The sequence below is a fragment of the Pteronotus mesoamericanus genome, unplaced genomic scaffold (genome assembly GCF_021234165.1).
Source record: "Pteronotus mesoamericanus isolate MK-2021 breed Mesoamerican mustached bat unplaced genomic scaffold, CSHL_Meso_final scaffold_651, whole genome shotgun sequence".
Taxonomy (NCBI): domain Eukaryota; kingdom Metazoa; phylum Chordata; class Mammalia; order Chiroptera; family Mormoopidae; genus Pteronotus; species Pteronotus mesoamericanus.
In genome coordinates this window covers 40,166,056-40,184,236 of record NW_026555325.1, presented here as the reverse complement: position 1 = coordinate 40,184,236, position 18,181 = coordinate 40,166,056, and the positions used below count along the sequence as shown (strand labels likewise).

The window sequence follows — 18,181 nt, the reverse complement described above, 5'->3', positions numbered from 1 at the left end:
AGCAAAAAAACAAATGATAACTGGTTTTTATTTCAGTCCATTTAAACTGTAGCCTGTTCCCTGAAAAGAAAAAGCAGACAAGCATAACACATTTTATACAGTAAGAATTACCTGAGTTTGATGGCTAAGAGAGAATATGGAAATAATCATATTCAACTCTTTTGTTTCATATATGAATAAACTGAAACTAAAAAAAGTTACAAGTGTCTTACTCTAGGCTACAACGGTAGTTCATGCAAGAATCACAAATACTTTCAAGTACCCAATTCCCTCCATTCTGTCCCAGGTGAGCACAGGACAGAGCCCACAAGTAAGCAAAATAGATTGGTGGTAATCTGGCTGATAGCAAATGAAGGCAGTCCAATGATGGCACCCCCAAACATCCTAACATTCAGTAGGATGAAACTTTTCTAACACAAAGAGAGAAATTTATTACTCTAGGGCAGCGATTTTCAGCCTTTTTCATGTCATGGTGCACATAAGCTACTAAAATTCTGTGGCACACAAAAAAATTGTATTTTTTGCCAATATGACAAAAAAAAGGTTTAATTTTGATTCATTCACACTGGACAGCTATTGTTGTGTTGGCTGTTGTCGTTTTTGACTTGGCAATCTAAGGGAAAAGAGATCAGTGCCCCTAACTAGTCAGGTATTGCATGTTTTAAAAATTCTTGTGGAGCACCTGTTGAAAATCACTGCTCTAGGGTGTAAAATGTACAATACCTTCTACAGCTTACCTACACAGAAAGCCTTGTAGTTTATATAAAAGGTCGCCACTCTCATATCACATTGACTTGAACTCCATTAGGCACCTCTTACAATAGTCAAAGCTTAGAGGTTTTCATAGGCCTAGGCCTGAGTTCTTCAAAATACTACCTTTTTATTTGCTGTTCCTCTGTAATATGAGGAGATTTCTTAAGGGGAGAGTTTAAGTGAAAAGTAGATATATTAGTAATTTTATTTTTACCCTGATTTAAGACTTCTATTGACACTCAAGTCAAAGGAAGACCACTATTTTTAGCAAGGATATATGCAACTACAAAGGTTTTACTTTATTTTTTAGGCATCATATTTTTATGCTTATAATTCCACTCTATAAATTTTAAGATGGCATTCTGTTTCCAAATTTAGGACTGGAGAAGACAGTTGCCTCATATTCCACAACCTTGGTTATATGACCCAAGAATTACCTCAAATAATTATACCAGTCACAGAGAAAAAAACCAACACATTTACACTGTTTACCATATCTGAATATTGCAGTAATTGTAACTCCTTTAAGAAATCTAATATTTAATAATTATAACTAGGAAGAAGGAATTTATATAACCTGCGGAACGCTTAAAATTTGGTAGTTTTTCAATTGAGAAATAATGTCACATCTGCACACTGATCCAGAGTTCTATTCTACCTTCAGGGCAGAAAATAATTTTGTGTTCAGCTCTGTCTCTGGCTACACCTGCTGGCCAAGTGTGACAACAGGAATCGTAATGCACACAATACACCATAAAAATTCAAGACCAAGGTCAGAAGTAAAAAAAAAAAAGAAAAAAAAAAAGGGAGCAGGGGGCACAGAACAGCTACCAGATTTAGAATTTTTTGACAATATTGCCCAGTAGTGGACAGAAACCACCAATTTGGAAACAAAATGTTCCATAACATGAGATTCCAGAGTGAATCAGGATTTCTTATTATTTTTATCTCATACATTATCAAAGTAGAGCTTTGTACGTTTTTGAGACCAATGGTTTAAAATCCAGTTTTGCATTTTTAATCTCATTATATTCTCTCAGTTGTACTTAAAAGAAAAAACACTACACATTTATTAACATTTCAAATGTTTTCTATTTAATAATTCATTTATTTGTACTAGTCTTTAGTAGTCAATATCTTCATATCCACATTTTTATTTCATCAACAATCATCTCAGACACACCTTCTAACCAGGTAAGACTTAAAATATTACGACAGGAAACTATGCCTTCAGGAGCATGTTTATTGTGTTTGAGATGATACATCAGGTGCTCTCTGAGCTACAAAGGGTAAAAGGAAATCCTCTCATTACAAACTGACAAAGGTAAAAGGTAAAACATTTTTCACAACAGCATTAACCACATACTCAGAAATAGATCTGGGTTTAATACAAATGACATAATTCCTAGTCATCTACGGCTACTTTTATAACTTCATACAGATAATGAATTAGGCTAAAATGCACTATAATATTTGGTAGACTTCAGGACCAGTATCCTTAGTACATCACAAAATACATTTTGATATCCCAAAGAAGCAAGACTTGCAAGTAGGCATTTTAAACATAACTAATCTACAGCTACAAAGTTCTACTCTTGATAGCATTTACCTTTTTGGGGAGTCTCCCAGTCTCCAAAGGATAAAAGCAGAGAGTAGAATCAGTATAACATATACACAGAAGTCCGTATTGTAAAGGCTATAAAGATTTGCAGCACAGTGAGAAGATGCCTCTGCTCCTTCACACTGCATACAAATTATGTGAATTATGTTGCGTATCTCTTGGTCCACTGTCTGGCTATCCTGTCATGTTCTGCTCTGTTGGTCAAATACTGAGTGGCTATGCTTCCAACCAAAGGATCCGCTGGAAAAGTGAAAAGAATAATAAAAAACATTATACATCTTAAAGATAGTTTTAACAGTTTACTCAACTGAAACACTGATTTTTTTTAGCAGCATCTTAATGTTCAATTTGTTAAAGGCCCTTTTAACTAAAAAATAAACATTAAGTTAACAAATATGATTTTTATAAAAGGTATCTGCCTTTAATATACAAAAATTGTTTTTTAATCTTGACATTTTACTCAGTAATGAAAGTGTACAAGGTGATATTTGTCTTTTTATGAACATTAAAAATGTAATTTTAAAATAAAAACTCAGGTCTAACAATGCAATGCTATTCAGAATAAAATGTATCCTTCATTCTATGCAAAAATATGACTCAAATAACTATCCTTATCTCCATTTGAAAACTTACCATTATTTTAAAATAGAATTCTGAGCTGGAAATCCAATCTGAGATATAAACCTCTATTACTCCTGAGTTTTTTCCCCTGGCAAAAGACTGTCAGCTGTTCACAGCATTTCTAACCAGAGAGATACGCATGTGCAAGCATTTAGAACATATTATTATGCATATTTATTTTTTCAGTGCCTTGCTTTTTTAATTTAATATATCTTAGCTTTTCCTGTCAGTTCACAGGACACTGTCTCGTTCTTGTTAATAGGTAAATCCTCTTTTAATGGATATTCAAATTGTTTCCAACCTTTGCTGTAATATTGGGTTGGCCAAAAAGTCTGCTTAGTTTTTTCCTAAAATAAAAGAGATACTTTTCATTTTCACCAGTAACTTCATTGATTTGGATATTTTGAGTATGTTGGCTATCTCCCACATGGTGTAACACTGATTATTCTCAATTAATGTCGTTTTAATTTCTATCAACATGAACTTGTTTATCAAACCTTGGAGTATATCATCCAGCAAGAAATCTCCAGCACGAAACTTCACAAACCGCTTTGACACATCTGATCAGTCACAGAACCTTTTCCGTACACTGCACAAATCTTCTCTTGTGTGTCAGTTGCATTTCTACCTTTCTTAAAATAATAAGGCATAACATGCCAAAAATGTTGCATATTTTCTTAGATCTTCAATATTAAAATGGCTACATACAAACTCACCACTTTTGGTTAAGTTTCTTTTTTTTTTAAAATGCACAGTACAGCTGTCACAATGCAACCTAACAAAATTGTTTCAAATGAAAGTAAAAGACAACTAAGCACTAGTAGAGCCATCTTACAGGGGGGAAAAATGAACTTTTTTTGCCAACCCAATACATGATTTTACAATATCTATCTATCTATCTATCTATCTATCTATCGATCTATCTTCTATCTATCCAGGCATCCATCCATCCATCTTTGGTATATCTATAACTGCTGGGCTGAAGATAATAGTAATAGCCTCTGGTGATTAATCAAATGTTTAGAAAAAATAAGTCAATTTCTTTTAAAAAGTGACCTCTTAGTAAGATAACGTATGCAAAATTCCTGACTTAAACATCACTTTTTCAGTTCAGCTACCCATGTCAAAGTTCATGTGTGGAAGTTACACATTTATTTAAAATGTTATGAAATTTGCACTATTAACTTTAACCTCTAAGTATATAGAATCATAATGTAGTCCAACTATCTCATCAGTTACATTTTTTTAATATCCTCCACCATTAACTACATCCAATACAACTAACTATAATCCAAAAGAGAAAGAAAGAACAAGAAGTTCTTCATTACTAAGTGGCTGCATTAAAGCACAAGGCAGCATGAAAGAAGAAACGGAGGCACTGGTGTCAGAGACACTGCCGTTACCATCGAAGTGGCTTGTCCAGTGCAGAATTTAGAAAACAGAGCCCATCAGTGATAGGGGGAAAAGAAGGACAGGGTAGCATTCCATTAACACACTAAAAAACTACTGTGAAACTTTTGGTCTATTCTAATTGAAATGGCATTGATAATTTCCTCGCAAATACTGTATGTTGGTATTTCCAACACTAGCATTTACTTCTCAAATCCACATTTAAGCTGACCAGGAAGATCCACTGCTTTCTACAGCCTCACTGTATGTTAATAAATATTTTCTTACCAGGATTGCAGTCTGTCAAGAGAGAACAAATCGACAGCAAAACCTTTGAAATAGTCAAAGCAGGACTCCAGTTGTCTTTTAGGATGTCCAGACAGATGACTCCCTGACTGTTGATGTTGCAGTGATAGATTCTGGTGCGGAAAGTAACCTAAGGGCAGTCACATTAAAAACAGGAAGAAAATGTAATGCTTTCTTCACAACTAAAACTCTCACCAGCAAAAACGAAGGGTAACACATTGCAGATGACACTAAATAGCAAATAATTTAACCAAGAGCTAATCAAACACTAGGTTTAAGTAATAACAAAATCAAATGGTTTTATTTCACTTTGTTAAAGGAAATTTTCTGGTTTTTACCCAGTATAGCAAGAACTAGAATGATTTCTAAATCAAAGTGAGTAGCTGATTTGATTAATCAAAATGAATGATGCAGTAATTCTATGTTATGTACACAGCATAAACACATGCATGCCGTGCACACAACACCTGTTCTAAAGATGGAAAGTGAGGAAGAACAAAAATGTTCTGATGTCAAAGGTAAGAAAAATGGGTAAAGAATTTTTTAAAGGTAAAACAAAAGTTACAATAGTTTGTTGTAGAAAATATCAGTATCAACTCAGCTCATTTCTTGCCATGTGTCAGAAAATACTGGGAGAACAATTTAGAGGAAGGTTGGTAAAATCACCAGCCTACTTTCTAGCCTTTAGTTTCCACAATTGCCTCACTGTCTTGTTAGACAAGAAAGTAAAATAAAACAAACAAGGTCTTAAGCTACTGAATAAAGGAAAAGAAACTAATATATCCGAGATGTGTGAAAAAAAGAGGATAAATCATAGGAACAAATACTGTCAAGTTCAAAACAATCACAGATACTGCGTGGTTACTTCTTGATTTGGAGTTGCAGAGAGAAAAAAAGTTTCTGAGCTCTTGGAAATAGCAGTGTACTATGATATCTCAAGTGGAGTGTGGGAAGAAAATATTAAAAGTCCTCAAAAGCGTATTTCTGATAAGGATGCAAAATTAAAAACAAAAAAGGAACCACTGGCCTAACAGGAAAGAAACCTCTGGTCTTGGAGGGCTGAGGGGAGAGCCAACCATGTTCCTCTAGAACTGCTCTAATACAATACATACTACATAGTTACACAGAGCTATTAAAATATGGCTAGTTGAATTAATAAGGGCTAAAAATATAAAATACACATCAGATTTCAAAGACTCAATACCAAAAAGGGAATGTAAAATATAGCATTAATAATACTCTCATATCGGTTACATGCTGAAATGGCAGTATTTTAAATATACTGGTTTAAAAAAATATTATTAAAATTAATTCACTGTTTCTACTTTAATGTAGCTATTAGGAAACTTAAAATTACATGTGTAACTTGCATTCTAATTCTATTAGATAGTCTTACTATGGAATATGGGAACAATACATGCTAAAATTCTGACAGCTGACTATATGTATGGTTTACAAACACAACATTATTAATATTTTGAATCCTTTTAGCTATTAACAATGAGTGAAGAGAAGGGAATTAAATTTTTATTATTTTTCAAGAAGTTCAACACCTTATCTGAACTTCAAAACTAAGCAGTGCTGTAGAGAAATAACTGTACCTAACACTAGGGTAAAAAAGAAGCCTGATTTCTTTTTCACTTGGCCAGTTATAGCGCTAAATAATGCTTCACAATTCTGTATAAGATACCTTAGCCAAAAGGAATTAACATTAAAGGGTTAAAAAACTAAAATACTGAGACCAGCAAAAATATTAACATGCTAAATTAATTTTAAAAGCCATTACATTGATCAAAACAATTATGACACATCACATAAAGAACTATAATTTAAAACCCTATGTTAGTCAATTTGTTTTCAATGAAAAGATCCTAGAAGTCTTTTTCTTTAAGAAATTTCCCTTCATGTACAAAGATAAGTTTGTAAAAAATAAATCTTGCAAAAATTTTTTCTGCTAATTTTGTTATCATGATAAAATCACCTTTCCAATATGAATAACAAGGTATGTAAAAGTATCACTATATATATGTATATATATACGCATATATATGTATATATATGTGTATGTTCACGGACTATTTTGCTTAAGTTTTGTTTTCTATCATATAGAAAAACACTGAATGCAAATTGAGCGGTGAGTGATATATGGCCATTTAGCATGTAATTTTGAATGTGAATTCAATTTGTATTATTATTAACATGAGGGTTTTATCCTTTTATTTGATTGATCTATCAAGACAATCTATATACCTGGGAGCATTAAGACAATCATTTAAAGATCTTACATTCTGATGAGATCACAGAGTAAAGCACTCAAAAAACTAATAGCAGTATTCGAGAACAAATACATCTAGGTGCTAGGGAACCTTTGTATCTGCAATTTGAGGTAAATACCACTAGGTGGAAATGTTGTTATCTTATTAGATAATACACTGTCTGGGTTTTTTCTTTTTTTGCAGGAATTAAATTGCTGCATATATTTTTACATAGTATTAGGAACAGACAGAACTACACTGAGAAAGAAAACATTTCATCATAGTTAAGGGCTCAGTAACAAACTCTTCCCTAACTTGTCAGAAATCTTTGTATCTAAAGAATAATTATACTCATTGCCTCTGGGCCTTCTGGCTAAGATCAAGTGAAGAGTAATTATGTTCAGGCTTAATACGTGGTTTTTACCAGCTGGCCTGACCATTTTATAATGAGAATTCGGAGGAGGAGTCTATTTAAATAACTTATGTGTGAGACTTGAAAAAGAATTACCGGTCATTACAAGGCACAACTCAACCCTTCTCTGTTATCACCTAATCCATATTCAGAGACAACAAGGAGGCATTAAGTCACTTCTCTTCCTTGCCATGTTTTTCTACTTTTTGCTCATCTATAAAGATAAGGTACGGTATTTAGCACAAAATTCAAGTTATTTAATCCTTATTTCTAGAAGCTGTCACACAAGTTTACTTTTTATGTTTCTAAGGAAGGTTCATAGGGTATTTTCCTTCATATTTAAAACCAAAAATTCATCTACTTTAACGATGTGCAAAGTGGTACACAAGAGGGGACCCTAAAATACTCCAGAATTATCTTCTAGAGGGCAGGCCCCTTGCAGTACAGGCTTCTCCCACTAGGTGAATGTTCTAGGAACCCATCTGTATCATTAGTGTACCAGCCAGCATTGTTGTGAGAGGCCGAGGTCAGCTTCAGTGAATTTTTTTTTTTTAAAGGCTCTTTCAACGTGTTTGCCCATTTCATGATGGGTGATTTACGAGCGCACCTGCCTACACCTTGCTGAGTGTTCAGCAGTTTTTGACCAAAAACGAAATGACCCCCATGTCCCGCCCTCCCTGTTCACCTGATCTTGCCCAGAGTGACTTTCTTTTGCTTACCCAGAAGAAATAAGTCCTCAGAAGGAAACATTTTTGCCCATGTGAAAGAGATGTAACAAAAAACAGCAGAAGCACTAAAAATCATCAAAATCAACGAATTCAAAACTGTTTTGAGCAGTGGAAAAAAAGGTCTTGATAGGTGTATTGCATCAAATGGAGAGTACTTTTAAGGTGACTAAAGTTTAAACATGTAAGAATAAATAATTTTTTATAAATTTCAGTTTTGGGTACCTCCTCCTAGTTTTATTTACAATCAATGAACCCTCTTGTTGATTACAGAGTTATTTGTAAAAGGCAGAAATCAATTACTTCCATAGTTTCAAAGTTCCTGGTGCATGAGAGTTTCCATATCAATTCATGAAAAACAACGAAATTAAATTGATCACATCAATACACATTTAACTGCTAAAATAAACTAATTTTAGAGGACAAAGATAAATATTACAGAATGTATTTCCAGGTTCTTACCTTTGGTGGCTTAAATGGATAATCGGATGAAAATGTGATATCCAGAAAAAACACACCACCTTCATATACAGAACCTGGTGGACCAAGTATAGTTGATCTCCATTCATAAATGTTATCTCCTTTAGGCCCAGCACTATTTAAAAGAAATTAAAAATCAATGTGTATATCTATAAGCAATGAATTTTAACATCTTAAACCAATTAAATATTAAAGGTAAATTAGCAACCTAGAGCAATAAGAGATTAGCTACAATGAGTGCATGCATGTGTATAAACTTATTTGGAAATATGTCAAACTTACAGAAAAATCACAACGAAGATCATCCATGTAACTTTACCCAGATCTCTTTCTGTTAGCATTCTACCCCATTTGCTTCATTACCCCTCCCCCTCTTTTCTTTTTATGTATATGTAATTGTATATGAATACCCACCCACCCACATACACACAAAGTGCTTTTTCTGAGCCATCTGAGAGTTAAGGTGAATACATCACAGCACTTCCCCCATGAATACTTCAGTATGCATTTCCTAAACAACCTCCAGTACAATCACAATTCAGCTAAAATTCAGTAAATACAGTATCAATACAATGCTTACACCTAAGATCTGCAAAAAAAGGCCAACTGATCCAATAATGCCTTAAAAAAAAAAAAACAAACTTATATTCTCCAGATACAGTATTCAGTCTTGGGATCATCTATGTCCTACACCTTTATAGGCTTAATATAAAGCCTTTCAGCCTTTCTTTGACCTTTATAACATTAACATTTTTTAATACAGTTCCTTTTTAAAAAAAATTGAACTTGTCTGATGTTTCCTCAGGTTTAGATATGGGTGGTGCCTCAGTGGCCAAACAGTACATAAGTGATGTGTTCTTCTCAGGATATCACATCCAGAAGACATGGTATTCACCTTTCCCTAAACGATGAGGTTAATTTTCATTACTCAGATTATAAGTGCTATACTATTTTCCTACTGCTTACTTAATACTTTTCCCCTACAACCAAGAGGCAACCTCTGGACAAACACTTTAAGACCATACAAATATCCTGCTCTTCATCAACATTTGGCCCCTAGATTTAAGGTCCACTTGTGAGTCTTGGCTGAACTGAACTACTAAAGATCACATTCACCAGCTGGCTCTTTAGCCTCATTTGTATGAATGTGTTTATTACCAGTTGTATATTACAATCTCATGGATTCCTGTTGTTTTCCTAATGCTTTATAGTTCATTACAGACTAATTATTTTGATGCTCAAATTTCCCTGCTTTGGCCAGTGGGAGCCTCTTCAAAAGGGCCCCTATTGTCTGGTGATAACCCACCATCAGTTTCTTTGAACAATTCCTTACTTTCTGGCATAACAAGATGTTCTAGGCTCCCAACCTTCGAATCAACCATTTCTTCAAGGATTCGCAGTTCCTTTCAATAGGAAGGTTTTAGAAACCAAGGTCTCAGTGGCAGGTGCTACTAAATCCCAGCGCTGCATTGTGCGCAGCTCATTTCATTGATGAAAGACAAGAGATAATTAAAGTAAAATCTAAATTCACAATTATTTGTCAGTTAAGGCCCACCTAATGCTCCTTAAAACGCTCTTCAAATTCACCTTACAGACATCCATCTTTCTCTAACCTTTACATCATTAATTACCTTGACTTTCTAAACTAGCGTATTATATAAAGCTTTCCTTCTTTTAAAGTGACCAGTTTAGACATGATCTGAATGTTTGATTTAAAATTAATGCAAACCAGCACTGATAAATCAACCATGATAATTACAATACAACATTCAGTATAACTGAAAATGACTTAACTAGTATATCTTATTAATACTGTAAAACAAACTATGAACTGCAAACATCAGGCAAGTGATGCTATCAATAATTAAATATGTGCTCTGAAAAATAGTTCATGCAGAAAGGGTATAGAAAATTTGATGGTATAATCAAAATACAGGATGCTTCAAATATCTATCTTTATGGCAGATATATATGACAAACAAAATGTTATTCCTTTGGCCTAGTTAGGGAAAATATACTTGAACACAATACTACTTCATAAGTTTTAAGTATCACAGCAACTGGAACTTGTTATAGTAATGGCTCGTTCTGTCATCTTTTGAGAATCAGTATATTCCCTAACTGAATTTCCATTGTAACTAAAGATATAAAAAACAGGGTACCGATTGTGTGGAGGGAAAAAAAAGTTAAAGCTGATTCACTGGCATTTTCTCTCCTCAGTCAATTTTTCCCTTAGTGACTAAAGATAATCATTATAAAATTATAGTCAGAGATTTTCTTAGAATAGCTACTTTACTAAAATATTTCTAAACTCTACATATAGAATAGTAGTAGTAATAATAATGTTAGCTAAGGTTTATTTTATCCTTATTATATGTCATGCATTGTTCATTGCTTCATAGAGTATAACTCATTTAATCTTCCTTACAAATCTATGAAATAGGTACTGTTATTATATTCCTACTATTAGATGAGGAAACTAAGATTTAGAGAGTTAAATAACTTATTATATGCCCCACAGTTACAAAATAAGTCAGGCAGAATTGGGACAAAGCCTATGAACTAGCCTGTATTTTGGTTTTCCTTTATGTCCTCGTAATTTCAGTGCTGCTACATCAAAGTTAATCTCCAGTCAAATTTTGCAAATAATTATTTGTGTAAGAACTCAAGAAACCAAATTTCCTGAGTGATATTTTTTTGGTTCTTAGCAGAACTATGCTATGCTTTATATGGTTGGAGAGAAGTTGTAGATTACTGTATTTTAATGAATCACAGAATTTCAGACTGTAAAGGATTTGGTTAAGGCCAAACCCCACCGTTTATGCCTGAAGAAACCAAGGCACAGAAACTAAATGATTCATTTTAAATACCCTTTGCCAGCTGGTAGAAAAGCTGGGATTCCCACACTAAACTTCTGGTTTCTAAATTTCCTTTCTTTTCACTTATCATGCTATTTTGCCACAGGATAAAAGAGGTATTTATTATAGAAGACTGTTAAATGTGACTTTCCCTTTGTCATGGAGTGGATGGAGAGGGCTGCGGCTTACAGCAGTGCGAGCCCTTCACTGTTCAAAGGGCACCTAGCCCAAGGTAAGCGAGGGCGAAAATCCAGCCCTTGTGTTAGCTGCCTTACCTGGAATAAGGGGCTCTTTTTTCTTCTCACAAAGGTGTCATCTGCTAGTCAGACTGGTTTTGTTTTTGTTTTTTTTCTTTAAAGGAGGGGTAGGGAAAGGATGGAGAGAGAAGGTGTTAGATGCAGGAGTGACTCCATCCTAACTCAAAGAATTTTATAGGCTAGCAGATGACCTGCTACTGAGGCTTCACAGCTAAGTAGAAAATGGGCGATAAATGCACAGAATCTCAACATAGGTGTTACTTACACCAGTTTTCAATCTTTTCTTTCTTTTTCTTAACAAAGGCAAAACTCCAGCCATTCTAAACTCCATCCCAACTCATCTATTTTTACCTCTCTTATGAACCACACCTATAAGAACACCAAAATGCTATTTCCTCAATCTTTATTAAAAACAAACCACTATTCCTCTGCCCATTCCAGCTCCCATCTCAATATCTAAACCAGCATTTACTCCTCCCATCACTCCATTGAAACAGCTGTCATCTAAAGTCACAAATGACATCATCACTAGACCCAATGCTCATTTCTCAAATCCTCATCTTATATGCCTGGTCCAGCAACATTTAACAGTTGATCACTTCTTCCTCCTTGACATACTTTTTCTCTATTTTGTTGCTAGAGTAACATAAGGGTTTTCCACCTAACTTTCCTTCTCAATCACTATTGCTCTTCCTTTTCTCCTTAATCTCTAAATATTGCCAGTCCTCAAGAGCTCAGTTCTCTTGGACCTCTTCTCTTTTCTACCTACATCTCTTTCGGTGAGCTCATGCAGTTTTACAGCCTCTGACAGAGCCAATAAGCTCTTAATTCTCTAATCTGTAGCTCCAGCCTAGATTTCCTATCCTGAATCCCAGAGCTATACATCTAAAGTCTTACTCGAGTCTTTATATTTAACAATTTTGAAAAGTGTCTCAAGTTTAACATGTCCCACAGAGAGTTCCTGATATTCCAATCCCTCCTACAATCTTATTTCATCTAATGGCTACACCATTATTCCTTCCAGTGTGTTGGGATAAAAGCCTTAGAGACCTGTTCCTTGACAAAATTCTTTCTACCCCATATGCAGTTCATTAGCAAATTTTATTGGGTTTATCTTCAAAACATACCCAAAACTCTAATACTCCCTACTCCTACCAGTCCAACCTTGATTCAAAAACACCACCATCCTCTGCATGGTTAATTACAATAGCCTACCTATTTCTACTTTTGACCCTAGGACCACCATGGCAGTCTTTTCTCAATATGACAACCAGACAGAATGACAGTTAAAAAGTAAGTCAGATGAAATAACTCTGGTCAAAACTCTCCGAAGGCTTACCTTCTTATTTTGTGTTAAGTCAAAGTCTTATGACCATACACACACTACACAATTTGCCATTACAACCCTCACCATCCTTCTTATCTGTTCCTCTCTTCATTGTTCAGCTGGCTGGGTAACCTGTTTCTCCAACACAAAATATATACTTCCACCTCAAGGCCTCTGTACTAGTTGTGTCTCTGCCTGAATGATGTTCCTCCTTGAGATTCTATGTAGTTTCCTCCATCACACATAATCTCCACATTTCATATCCTCCTTTCTATTTTTTCGCCACAGCATCTGTCAATAACATATTATATATCTTATCTATTTATTCAGTATTTTACTTATTGTCTGCCTGCACTAAAATATAAACTCTGTGAGGTTACAAGAAATGAGCCAGGCTTTTTATGTCCTGAAAGCTGTAAGTACTTTAGTAACTCGAAGAAACTAAAGAATTGTGGGATCTGACCAAGAGAAGAAGGGAGATCCTATAATGCAAGTCTAATGGGGAAGGGGAGAGAGGAAGGAAGGAGAAGGGGAAGGGGAAGGAGACAAGAGAAGGGGATGGAGGAGAAGAGGGGAGAGGATATGGAAATTTTTCTTGCATTATCTTCATAAGCAAGGGTTCATTTACTTAGCAGTTTACTTCATGGATAGAGCAAAAGTAAAATTCATTGCAGTTGTGAAACCTCAATATGTAGTAATGCCAAAAAAAAAAAAAAAAAAAAAAAGGATGAGTTGTTAAATTCTGTAATTGAGGACTCAATTTTTTGTCTAAATAATATTAAGAAAGTGAGAAGTACTCTTACTCTACTGTTTTTCCCCCTGCAAACATTCATTTCCTCATTTTCAATGCTGTATTTCCCATAAGCTATTTTATCTTCTCCACAAAACACCATCACAGGAAGTTTAGACAGTGACAAACTTGCATCTGGAAATTTTCTGTTACTAGCTACTCTTAATGCTAACAAGTGACACTATTACAGACATTAGCAGCATAAGGATTGATAAAAAAAAAAATTTCGCATCACTTTAATATTTTATCAGCTATTACTGTTATTGCAAAAATCATAAACACTTTACTTTTCCAGCACTGGAGTGATTCACTATAAGAACTTACAAATGCTTAATTTAATAATGGATTCAATTCACAAACATAGCTTTTAACATATAAAACTTTTAACCAGGCACTAAGTTAAATATGCAAAGATTTATACTAAATTCTGCATGCTTTTTAACCCTACAGCAGAAAGTCTTATCTTAAAATGAGCTGAACTAAATTCAAAAAGACTAAAACAATGACTTAAGTTGGACTTGACATAACTATGAAAAGTGCTATGTGCTGAGAGTCTGACTTTAAATTGTTAAAATAAAAATTCCTTTGTGTATAGTAAGTATTTAAAATTTTAAAAATCTTACTATACAAAGTTCTTATTTAAGAATGGGTTTAATTTTATGGCTACAAAAATAAAAGCCATATTTAACTAAGATGCCATATTGGTATAACTTCAATGGACTTCATCTACCGTGACTAAATTTTAAAGCACTATATAGTAATACAAAAATCTATTAAAAATACAAATAAAATCAAGGAACTAAATAAAAGATACTTATGTTCATGGGTAAGAAGACTCAATATTGTCAACTTGACCAATAAATTTAATGCAATCCCAATCAAATTCCCAGCAAGTTACTTTGTATCAACACACTGATTCTAAAGTTATATGGAGAGGAAAAAGAACCAGAATAGCCAACACAATATTGATGGAGAATAAAGTCACAGGACTGACACTACCCAACTTCAAGACTTACTATAAGGCAACAGTAATCAAGAGAGTGTGGTCTTGATAAAAGAATATGCAAAAAGATGAACTAAACAGAACAGAATAGAAAGAACAGAGATAGACCCACATGAATAAAGTCAAAAGTGATGTTTGACAAGGAACAAAGGCAATACAATGGAGTAAAGACAGTCTTTTCAAAAAGCTGTGCTGAAACAACTGGACATCCACATGTAAAAAATAAAATTAGACAAAGAACTTACACACTTCACAACATTAACTCAAAATGGTTCAAAAACTTAAAATAAAATGCAAAACTCTAAAACTCCTACCAGATAACACAGAAGAAAACCTAGATGACCTTGGGTATGGCAACCACATTTTAGATACAACACCAGAGGCATGATCCATGAAGGAAATAATTGATAAGCTGAGCTTCTTTAAAGTTAAAATCAGCTCTGCAAAAGACAGAGTCAGAAAATGAGAAGACAAGTCATAGTCTGGGAGAAAATATTTGCAAAAGACACATCTGATAAGGGACTGTTATCCAAGATATATAAAGAGCTCTATTAAAAGAAATTAAATTTCTTTTAAATTTAACTGTTTAATAGGATCATACAGGTTTCAAGTATACATTTCTAAGATACAAGATCTGTATATTGCTCTATGTGCCCATCACCCGAAGTCAAACCATATCCCGTCACCATATATAAGATGACCCACCGCCAAATCACTCCCACCCTTTGCCCTCTGGTAACAACCACATGGTTCTGTGTCAGCAAGTGTCAGTTTTATATCCCACCTATGAATGAAATCATATGACTCTCAGCTTTTTCTCACTTATTTCACTTAGTACAATACTTTCAAGGTCCGTTCATGTTGCACATGGCAGTATTTCATCTTTTCTTATGGCTCAGTAGTATTGCATTGTATGTGTGTACCACATCTTCTTTCTCCAATCCTATTGAAGGACACTTTGTCTCCATGTCCTGGCCACCATGAATAATGCGGTAATGAACATAGGGGTGTATATATCTTTGTAAATACATGTTTTCAAGTTTTTCAAGTAGATACCCAGGAGAGAGATTGCTGGGCCATATAATAACTCTATTCTTCATTTTGTCAGGAACCACCAGACTGTTTTCCATAGACTGTTCACCAGTGTACTTTCCCACCCGCAATGAATGAGGGTTCCCGTTCCTCCACAACTTCTCCAACATTTGTTATTACTTGTCTGGTTGGTAAGGAGCCATTCTAACAGGTGTAAGCTGGTATCTCATTGTAGTTTTGCTTTGCATTTCCCTAATAGCTAGTGAAGCTGAACATCTTTTCACGTGTCTGTTGGCCATTTGTACATCATCTTGGGAGAGGTGCCTGATCAGGTCCTCTGCCCATTTTTTAACTGGATTGTTTGTTTGGTAGTAAGTTTTATGAGTTCTTTATACATTCTGGATATTAGCCCTTTATTGGAGCTGTTGTTTGCAAATATCTCCCATTTGGTCTGTTGCCTTTCTGTCTGGTTGTCAGTTTCTTTTGCTGTGCAGCTTTTTAGCTTGATACAGTCCTATTCATTTACTTTTGCCTTTATTTCCCTTGCCTTTCATAAAATGTTCTCTACAACCAAGGTCTATAAGTTTAGTACCTATGTTTTCTTCTATGTAATTCATTGTTTCAGATCTTGTATTTAGTTTTTTGATCCATTCTGAGTTAGTTTTTATATATGGGGACAAACTAATCTAGTTTCACTCTTATGCATGTGGTTTTCCATTTTTCCCAGCACCATTTCTGGAAGAGGCTATCTTTTCTCCATTGTGTGTTTGTGGCTCCTTTGTCAAAAATTATTTGCCTATATACATGTGTTTTTATTTCTAGGCTCTCAGTTCTGTTCCAAGGATCTGTGTGTGTGTTTTTCTGCTGTTTTGATTATCATAGCTCAATAGTATATGTAATTTGAAGTCAGGTAATGTGATACCTCTGGCTTCATGCTTTTTTTCTCTGGGTTGCTTTGACTACTCATGATCTTTTATGGTTACGTACAAATTTGATGACTTTTTGTTCCATTTCTTAAAAAAAAAGACATTGTGATTTTGATGGGGATTTCATTAGAACTATATATTTCTTTGAGTAATACGGCCATTTTAACTATGTTCACTCTTCCAATCCATGAATATGGAATATCTTTCCATTTCATTGTAACTTTTTCAATCTCTTTCAATAATGCTCTATAGTTTTCAGTATATAGGTCTTTCACATCCTTTGTTAAATTTATTCCTAGGTATTTGATTCTTTTGGTTGCAACTACAAAAAATTATTTTTTAAATTCCTTTTTCTGAAGTTTCTTTGTTAGTATATAGGAAAGCTGTGATGTTTGTACTTTTTGTATTATGCAACTTTACTGTAATTGTTTATTGTTTCTAATAGTTTTTTGGTGGAGTCTTTAGGGTGTTCTAGGTACAGAATCATGTCATCTGCAAAAAATGACACATACTTCTTCCTTCCCAATTTGCATGCCTTTTATTTTTCTCTTTTGCCTGATTGCTCTGGCTAGGACTTCCAGAACTATGTTGAGTAAGAGTAGTGAGACTGGGCTTCCTTGTCTTGTTCCTGAATTTAGGAGAAAAGCTTTCAGTTTTTCACCTTTGAGTATGATACTGGCTGAGGGTTCGTCATATATGACCTTTATTATATTGAGGTACTTTTCTTCTATTCCTATTTTGCTGAGTGTTTTAATCATAAATGGATGTTGTATCTTATCAAATGTTTTTCTGCATCTATTTTTAAACATTTTATTTATTTATTCTTAGAGAGAGGGGAGGAAGGGAGAAAGAGGAGGAGAGAAACATTAATCAATTGCCCCTAGTACATGCCCCTACCTGGGACCAGGCACGCAACCCAGCCATGGGCCCTCACTAGGAATTTAATCAGGATCCTTTCACTTTGCAGGATGACACCCAACCAACCTAGCTACACCAGTTAGGGAGATTTTTTCTGAATCTACTGATAAAATCATATGATTTTCTATTCCTTCTTTTGTTAATGTGGTGTATTACATTCATCCATTTGCATATGTTGAACTAGGCTTGTATCCCTGGAATGTACCTGACCTGATCATGATGTATTACTTTATAATTTATTGTTATACTTGGTTTTCTAAACAAAATAGTTTAGAATTTCTGCATCTGTATTCATCAGATATATTGGTCTGTAGTTTTCTTTTGGGGGGTTATCTCTGCTAGGTTTTACTATCAGGGTTTTGTTAGCTTCATAAAATGTGTTAGGAAGTATTGCCTCTTTATTTTTTAGAAGTTTGAGAAAGATACGTTTCAAATCTTGGAATGTTTGGTGGAATTCACTAGTGAAGCCATCTGGTCCTGTATTTTTATTTTTTAAGTGGTTTTTGAT

At 34.3% G+C, this 18,181-nt stretch overlaps 1 protein-coding gene across 3 annotated transcripts in view; it reads right to left on the bottom strand.

Annotated features, from left to right (window-relative positions):
- Nucleotides 1-1,821: 1,821 nt before the first annotated feature.
- Nucleotides 1,822-18,181, bottom strand: part of UBE2E3 (ubiquitin conjugating enzyme E2 E3) — a 79,513-nt gene continuing 63,153 nt past the window's right edge. For all 3 annotated transcript variants that reach the window (XM_054562580.1, XM_054562579.1, XM_054562581.1), the window contains exons 4-6: nucleotides 8,545-8,677; nucleotides 4,673-4,820; nucleotides 1,822-2,614 (exon numbers count right to left, since the gene is read on the bottom strand). In XM_054562580.1, the coding sequence (XP_054418555.1) occupies nucleotides 2,517-2,614; nucleotides 4,673-4,820; nucleotides 8,545-8,677 (379 nt within the window). In that variant the 3' untranslated portion in view covers nucleotides 1,822-2,516. The remainder of the gene's footprint in view (nucleotides 2,615-4,672; nucleotides 4,821-8,544; nucleotides 8,678-18,181) is intronic.